At 40.9% G+C, this 8,753-nt stretch overlaps 1 protein-coding gene across 1 annotated transcript in view; it reads left to right on the plus strand.

Annotated features, from left to right (window-relative positions):
* The window catches only part of adra1ab (adrenoceptor alpha 1Ab), a 26,579-nt gene extending 18,169 nt beyond the window's left edge, over positions 1 to 8,410 (plus strand). Inside the window, exon 3 of the mRNA XM_050053250.1 lies at positions 6,988 to 8,410. Within this exon, the coding sequence (XP_049909207.1) occupies positions 6,988 to 7,463 (476 nt within the window). The 3' untranslated portion in view covers positions 7,464 to 8,410. The remainder of the gene's footprint in view (positions 1 to 6,987) is intronic.
* The last annotated feature ends 343 nt before the right edge of the window (positions 8,411 to 8,753 follow it).

The raw sequence follows: 8,753 nt of genomic DNA on the forward strand, positions 1-8,753 counted from the left end.
CTCTGTGCAAAGTTTCATGTCTCTACGACATACGGGGCATGAGATATGCCCATTCAAAGTTTGCAATTTCAATCAGTTGCTATAGCGCCCCCCTTTGGCCAATTGATGTAATATTGCTTCATTCGCATCCTCCCATGACCCTCTACCACTGTGCCAAATTTCACATGGATTGAGTTTTCGTCATTATATAGTAAGATATAGTAAGATAAGATATCATACAATCGATCAAGGAGTCATATCACTTTCAGCCATCATCTTTGTGTGGCTTAAGAGCTGCAATTTAGGAGATGGATTCAAAATCTTTTACAGGGTGTATTGGCTGCAAGATGGGCAAAAGGGTCCTTTAGGATTCTGGAAATGCTTAAAAGCAGCAGCAAGTGTTGTTAAACAACCCTCTGTGCTGTTGAGAGTCTGCCACAGATTTACCATATCTTAGAGAAAAACAAGTCTTTACAGGAGCTGTGTGAGTTGGACGCAGTGGTAACGTAATGAGAAGCATAAAATGGGGCGTAAAATGACAAAAAAAAAGAACCTTGGAATGATTGATCTGCTGCACACTTTGAGGAAATAATGTATTCTCTCAATCCAAAAAGGGATTTAAATGATTCAGAAATTAATTGATGTCGTAATGAGAGTTTTAATGATTTATTATAGAGGCCTGCTTTATAGTGAAAAATATATAAAATGTTAATTAAAATTTTAGCAGAGGAAAACCTGAATAGAAATGAACTAATTAAAGATTAGTCCACCGTTCTAGTCAAGCACACGAGCTTCACTTAGCAATATCAGGAGCTCGGGGAAAAGGTAAATGTCCACCAAGCCAAATATTCTCAACTTTATCTTCAATAAATTACACCTACATTTTGTCAGTCTGTCAAAGAAGGTGATAAGAGCGATGGTATCGGAGCTGAAGAGAGGACAGAACCCAACGGTTGTGAAGCACAATCTAAAATCTTAATTGCTTCTGGAATAACTCTTATGGCTTGACTGAGATAAGTGATTGTCAGTGTGAACCAGTGTGTATTTAAGGGTAATAGTCTGTCAGCAGTTACCTCCCGGGTCACAGATGGCGAGATTATTTCTGAAATGTGTTTTGTTACTCACACTGTAATCTTATTGAAGGAAAGGACAATCTATTATACGGGATGGAGGAGACGTGGATGAAACACATCCTCCGGACAAATAATATGCATTATCTTTTCCCCTCTCTTTTTATTTGCCAGTGTGTACATTCATAACCGGCCATATTAAAGGCCCCGGGTGTAATCCAAAGGTAAACAGCAGGGTCGCTTTACCAGAAACAGTGAGCTAGTGTTTGCCTTTAATTGATTAAGAGGTCTTTTAATACAGGGATTAAGATGACACGGCAACTGAAGTCAAGTTATTAAAGTTTGACTTTGGTTTAACTTTCATGGTTATGTTATTATTTATCACAGGTGGAAATAATAAAGTGAATGACGGCTTAATTCCATTTAGCTGCTTCAGTTTCAGTGTCCTGGTGCTGTGCATGCTGGCTCACTGTCACAGTGGCATGACTTACTGGGACACCTTAATAGCGCAGAGGCATTGTCGATGTTACTGGTAACACCTGTGCTTTTACTGATAAGTCAAAATGTCCACTGTGAAAAAAGGCCAAGAAATTAATCGTCCGTTTGATACAAAGCTTCTCAAATGTGACGGTTTTCTGCTTTGTACTGTTGTAAATCATTGCATATTTAAGCAATATCACACGAGAGGGAGTGATGTTGTACTGTGATATCGTCACGGCTGTGATTCGGTCGTAGGCACGAGGCCGCAGGCAACTGCACATTGGATTACTTGCTTGTTTACAAGCAAGTAATCCAATGTGCAGTTGTTGAAACTTATACAAAACTTTTTCGTAAATTCTCGTTCTTCCTCCAGGAGCGCACACAGCACTGTCGAGCCGGCACTTTCGTTGAGCTAAAAGACTACAATGACCACAACCTTGTCGTAAACAACCCCCTTTCCTAGTCCGGTGGCGGATTACTACCAACGGACAATGAGGCTTCCTATAGAAAACCAATTGATTACACAAAATGTCAAATAAATCATCATGGAAACCACAGTTTGCTACGATTTTTATGTCAGAACATCAACGAACACCACTGACCACTCTGTGAGTTTCATGGCTTTGAAAATGAATGTTCAGGGTGGTTTTAGGACAGATTCACACATGGCCATAGGCAGCAGTGTTAAGCCAGGAAGTGGAAAGCCAAATTCTCAGAAAATGAGCAATTGTCATAACGTTGGTCTTAACCACTCTATTTCATCATAAACAACCCAGAAATGGGGCTCCACTCTATTTCATCATAAACAACCCAGAAATGGGGCTCAAAGTGCAAAATACCGGACTTCTCCTTCTAATATTACATTAGTTATATCACTGAACACAGGAGAGATAAAGGTCAAACTCAAATTACACATTACCAGATTTGATACTGGTCACGTTAACTGCATAATGTGTTGGGATTTTCCAAATTAAGCATTATTTCAAATGTGGCATTTTCCAATTAAGACCTGGGATATGTCGGTATCATTCAGTTTTTTGGCACCATTCTGTTGGAGCCATAATATAATTTTTGTTTATTGTATTCTTATCCTAACACAAGGTACATACACATGCAGTTATTAAACTGAACCCAGGGTGGAGCATTCATGTGTGAAGGGCGTATAGGTCAGCTCCAGATGATGGGAATCAGGTGTGTGGAACGGGAAGCAAACAGTTTTTGACCATGTTATGGAAGCATGTCAAAAAGCATTAAGTATTGCCGTGTAAAACTGAATTTACTGAATGGAATAATAATTACATATGGACAATGCTGTCACCCTTCTGTGTTATGGTGAGCATGTGTGTATCATACCGAGAATAAATGGATCACCAAATCCAAAGAGACAAAAGGACATTGATTTATTATTAGCCAGAACAGACATCCAGAACAAGTTCACCCGTTTGCCCCTCAGTGCCTTGTTTAGACATTTTATTTTGTTAAAAAGTCACTACAGTATTCTTTGGACATGTATACAACACATTCTGAATACTGTAAAACTTCAGTTAAAAGCCTAGTCCCTTTTAATAGCCTGACAAATAAACTGTCTCAATTAGACACTTGGTCTGGTTGTCAAGCAGTTCCTTTTTTTTCCATAGAAGTTCTTTGGAAGTATAAAACCAGGTGGTTGTCTACCTTAAATCATGTGTCTATTCCATAGTTACCCCGTAACTTACTCATATTCCTTTAGTCCGTAAGTTCTGGTACTCAGATCAAAAGAATCCAAAGGGTTTTATGTCATAAAAATGAGTCCAAGTTGTGAGTATTGCTTTAACAGGATAAAGTGGTGTTATATCAGTATGCCGGATGCATGACATAAAGTTGCACTCGTAAAGTTTACTTGTAAGAAAGCCAAAGAATTAGTACATCATGACAATTTATAATGTCTGACAAACGAGCAGTATCAGTTGACACACCTACAGCTTTCCAGTACACATTAAAAAGGTGCTTCCTGTCACTTAAGCCACTCTTTTCCTGTTATTCAGGCAACCAGCTCCGAGAACAATTGCTTCTCCTTACATAACCAAATTTGGCTTGAATCAACGCCAGATCATTTAGCTGACGTCACGTCAGGATAATAAGTTTATGTTAGGATCATGTTCACTATAAAGCCTAATTTTTAACCAAGTAATATTCATACTGGTTTCAATAAACAATTTGATTGTATTTTCTGATCTTTGCTGAGCAACAGTTTTGTGTGAAAGGAGTTGAAGGCCTGTCCCATAAATATGCTTGTTGAGTTCAGTGATTTAAGCAAATAATTGCCTGGGCTATTAACTGTTTTACAGTACGCGTCTAAATTTGAGTTTTTACTGCAGTTTGCGACACCCGTTTACAGTCAGCTCTATGTTTTGGCATGAATACAACTAGCCAACAGTTGTGGCTGTGGAGTAAAAATGCATGCCCAAAGGAAAATCCAACATTTCTGGTCGCAAAGGAGAAACACACCTACCTTTACACATTATCAAAGACTTGGATATCAGCAGGTGTGGATATATGCAAATATCGCAACGCTGACCTTTTCAAGAAAGAAAGAGGGAGGCTGTGTCTGAATGGTCGACAAGTCTTTAACCGGTGGAAAACTTGCAAAATGTCCGATTTTGATGCAAGTCACTCTAGCCCTTTCACTTTTCCATATTTTTACATGATAAACGACATGTTAGGGCACTTTGATCAGAGTGTGCACGACTGCATGTGAAGGGCAGTATAAGGGGAGTATTCCTTTTCATGGCATTTTCATGAAATTTCATGGCAGTCCATTTGATAGTTATCAAGACGATTCACTCGGATCCACAAATATATAACTCTTGGTAGCACTAGACAAAAAGTCAACAGGTAAAAGTCATTTTGATTCATCATTCAGGAACTATGTTATGTCTGTACAATTCTTGCCAATCCATCCTGTAAATGTTGAGACAGATGCTTGTGGCAGCATGGGAACTTGTCAGAGGCATACCTAAGTGATCAGGATACATCCTTTGAACAACATGAATATCTGTACCAAATTTCATGGCATCCCATCTGATAGTTGTTGAGTTATTTCAGTCTGGACCAAAGTGGTGGACCAACCAGCCCACCAACTTTGCTATTCATACAGTTGAGCAGCCCTCATGGCTACTAGCATATACTGAGCCTTTATTATGTAGATCTAACAGCAACCCTCCTGTAGTGTTGTAGCTATTGTGATACACAAGCTATTGAGGCCTGAATCATTTGTGTAATGTTGTTGGATATGTTTTGCTCTATGAACACATCAGGCAGGACCTTCCTCTTTCCCCTCGACTCCACTGTTTGACTTTCTCAGAAGGGACATCAAGAAATTCAATTACAAGCAACCAAATAGACCAAATAAAACACCACACTGGAGCAGAATGGGCTTCTACTGTGAGATGAAATGGAATGAACCAAACTATTGCTCCCCTCCTATGAAAGCTATTATAGATAACAAGCACAAGGCTTAATGGGCTGTAATGCTAGGAGGCATCCTCAGTCACCCTGTAGTCTCCCAAGGCAGCCAGTCATCAGAGAATAGTTATGCATTTCAATTGAGACAGACCTTCACGGCTCACAGCGCAGTGCTCATTCAAGCTCTGAGGCAATGATAGGCTGAGATTTCCAGACAGAGGGTTTGAAAAAAGCCCCTGAATTTTTTATTTTGTATTTTTTCCGAGCTCTTCAGATGGAAAGCCTGTTTTGTGCTGAAAGCACCTGCCTTTCAATGCAGCTGCAACCATGCTGGCGTTACTTGTACCGTGTGCTTATGAAATGTGCTGCTCTTCAGTGGCATCACATACAGTACAAGGCCGCTGTGAAGCCTTGCTTTTGTAAACATTGGTTTTGCACAGTGGGTTTTCATTCATGCTGAAGGTGTTGGAGGGGGTCAAGGCTCTGCAGGCAAATCAAGCTCTTGAACAAAAAAAACTGTGCTGTTGTGAGACTGCCATTGTTAGTGAACGGCACCAACAGTGATACCATCCTTCCTTGATAACTCAAACATGATAGAGCGGTCTGGATCGCTCTGCAGAAGGAAGGATGGTGCCATTGTTGGTGCCGTTCACTAAAAATGGCAGTCTCACAACAGCACAACAAACATTGGCTTCTCACAAGGGTTAAGATGTAGCCCTGAGCTTATTTAGACACTTAATTCTCCTGCTGTCATCACTCTTTGCCGCCTGCGTCTTCAACATGACACCCGAGAGATCTGCTTCCCTCCACATACACACCAAAGCACACCATGAAGTACACGTCACACCCTCACAGGTTACCCACAGGGCCACTGCCCTTAAAGGGGAAAGGGTGAGCTGGTAACACATGACTTGAGTCAGACTCGAGTCCAGCTCAACTTGGACTCCAGCACGAATTACTTGTGACTTCACTTGGACTTGAGTCTTTTCGATTGAAAATACTTGAGATCTTTCCCCGGGCCCAAAATAAAAAGTATGTGATTTAAAAAGTGTGTCATGAATCAATCCATTTCCTCAAACTACTAACATTAATGCTCTTCATTCCCAGCAAGTCAACACATAATTCCCCACATCCACAGTGTTTGAACCAATCAAATAGCATCCAATCATGTTGTAGAACAGAACCATAAAGAACTGACATTACACTACTCAGTGCCGGCTGGAAAAGATGATACGCAAGATCATTTTATTCACTTACAAAATCAACACGGAGGTCAACATAAAACAAATTGCTATAGGCAAAAGGTGCAGGTCAAATATTAAAAAGATCCAACAACTTTCAACTTTGCAAGCTGCACAAAGAACAGTCGAGGCAAACATTAACATAGTTAGCAAGCTCATGGTTAGCTAACGTTAGCTTAACAGCTAAGGAAGTTTTTAACAAACTGGTTTTTAACAAATAAATGCCAAAAAAAGCATCCATGATTTTTGTATTGTATTGTTGGCATTATTTTGTGAAAGAGCGCTTTTTGACTTGGGATTTGAGTGTAAAGACGTTTAACTTACCTGTGACTTGCAAAACAGTGACTTGGTCCCATCACTGTCAGGTTCCAGAAGCTCAAAAGAAAAATCCCAAGAGAAAAAAGATGCTGAAACTTTGACAAACTGGTTTGGAATGAATGGAACTGGGCTGATGAGGAAATAAAATGCAGGTGAGGGGGATGAGTGAGGAAGGCCAGGCAACTACAGAGCAGATGAGGAAAGTGGGAGCAGGTGTGTAGATGGGTGGGGCTGTCAGGTGATAGGAAAAGAAGGGAAAGTCTGAGGACATCTAGTGGATAGGTGGAAAATGGCAGTGAAGGGGCCTGGGGATTAAGACAGACTGTGACAATTAATTGATTAAATGTTTTAAATTTAAAGCTCCCTAATCGCTTTCTAGATGTAACAGGGTCTGAGGTGTATTAGTGTCTGTTACTATTCATATTTTGATTTGTGCGTGTTTGTGTGTTCTCTAGGATCCATCTTCCCGTCCTGTAAGCCCTCTGAAACCATCTTTAAAATAACCTTCTGGCTGGGTTACCTCAATAGCTGCATCAACCCCATCATCTACCCGTGCTTCAGCCAGGAGTTCAAGAAAGCCTTCCACAACGTGCTCCATGGTCACTGCCTGAGAACCGGTACGCCGGCTGCCAAACCACAAGGACACATCCCCACCCACTCCTCCAGTCCTTGCCCCACGTCTAATACCTCTGCTCTCTCAGCCAAGAACCGCATCACTGTTAACTCGTGGGGCTGCTGCAGGGCGCTGTCGACCTCCTCGTCATCTGTTTGCGGTCCGGATCAGGCTCAAAGTGCACAAATCCAGAGCAAGACTCTGCTGAAGGCGTGGTGTCTCTCAGCGAGTCGAACGTCGGTACCACAGAACCCCAACAGTCAAAGATCAACCAAAGTGTTACGCCTGTCTCTCGGCGTCACAGGAGAGGCTGTTTGATTGGCATGTTGAGGCAACGGTGGAATTTTGAGCGTCTGATCTTGTGTTTTTTTGGGTTTGCCTCGTGGAAATGCTTATGTACAACTTTTGCATGTATAAATATATTCCTCAGAGTGCAGGGCCAGACGATAGCGGGACTTAAAAAGATAACTCTGTTGCCTTAAGGCTTTATACTAGTGTAAAGGTGAGTGTCAAATAAAATATGATTTTGGAAAGTGAATGAATAATATTTTGCCTGCACTCTGCAGCTGCTACCGACCTGCTCTTGAACCGAGTATTACATGTCAAAGCATCCGATAAGAGCAACTTAGTGGTCAACAAGAAGACGACTGTGGAGTGCAAATGCACAGCACGAGACTTTTGGAAAATGCAACTCTACCTTTGGCTTAAAAATGCAAGCCAAAAGCCATTTTTGCAAGTATGAACATGAGGTTAGTGGGGATCACGATATGCACTAGAGAAGGAATAAAACAGAAAGTAGAATCTTATTAAAATGACATAGTGAAAGAACTCCAGAGACAGGATTTCCTACAACATTAGTGATATTTCTACAGATTGCACAAAAACCCTTAAGGGCGCGATACTCATAAATCCTGGTGTAATTAGCACTCACTGACAGCTCTGAGAAAGTGGAAGCTGGTGTAGGAGTGCGTGTATTACATGTGTGACCTCCTCTTTAAAGGGGCTAAACTCTCGCAGGCTTTGATTTTGAAATACCTGTCATGGACAAAAAAAAGTTTGGCGCTGTCGGAGGTAAGAGAAATATCAGTTGATATTTGTGGGAAAACCTTACAACACACCGCAGTGTGAAACAACAGCTTGATGCTACCCCTCTGAAGCTTTCAATGTTCGGTTTTTTGTTTTTGTTGAGGCTGTATCAAAGATGTCTTGAATCAACTTTTAATGTTTGACATCATAGCTTGTGGTGGTGTTAAATAAATGAAAAGGTGTCAGATGGATTTCTCTGTGTTTCAGAGTACTGGTTTCCTGCCAGTGTAGATCTCCAGAGTTGTGTTTTCCCCATGCAAACACTGGAAAATTACATAATTTCCTGGTGTCTGAAATGGATTCATGAGTAATTTAGGCAGCTCCCGTCTGATATCTTTTGTTCTTTTGTAACTGGCATCTGTATGTCGTCTTTAAAGCTGTAGTTTTTTTTATTTTTGGCCTCTAGGGGGCAGAAAAACTCCAAATCAAGCTGACAGACACACAACCCTGACACTATACCACCTCATAAAGCTGTTATCTAACGTGTAAGCAAACAAGTGTCATCTTAAAAGGGATAGTTTG

Source organism: Epinephelus moara, chromosome 9, assembly GCF_006386435.1.
Source record: "Epinephelus moara isolate mb chromosome 9, YSFRI_EMoa_1.0, whole genome shotgun sequence".
Lineage (NCBI taxonomy): Eukaryota > Metazoa > Chordata > Actinopteri > Perciformes > Serranidae > Epinephelus > Epinephelus moara.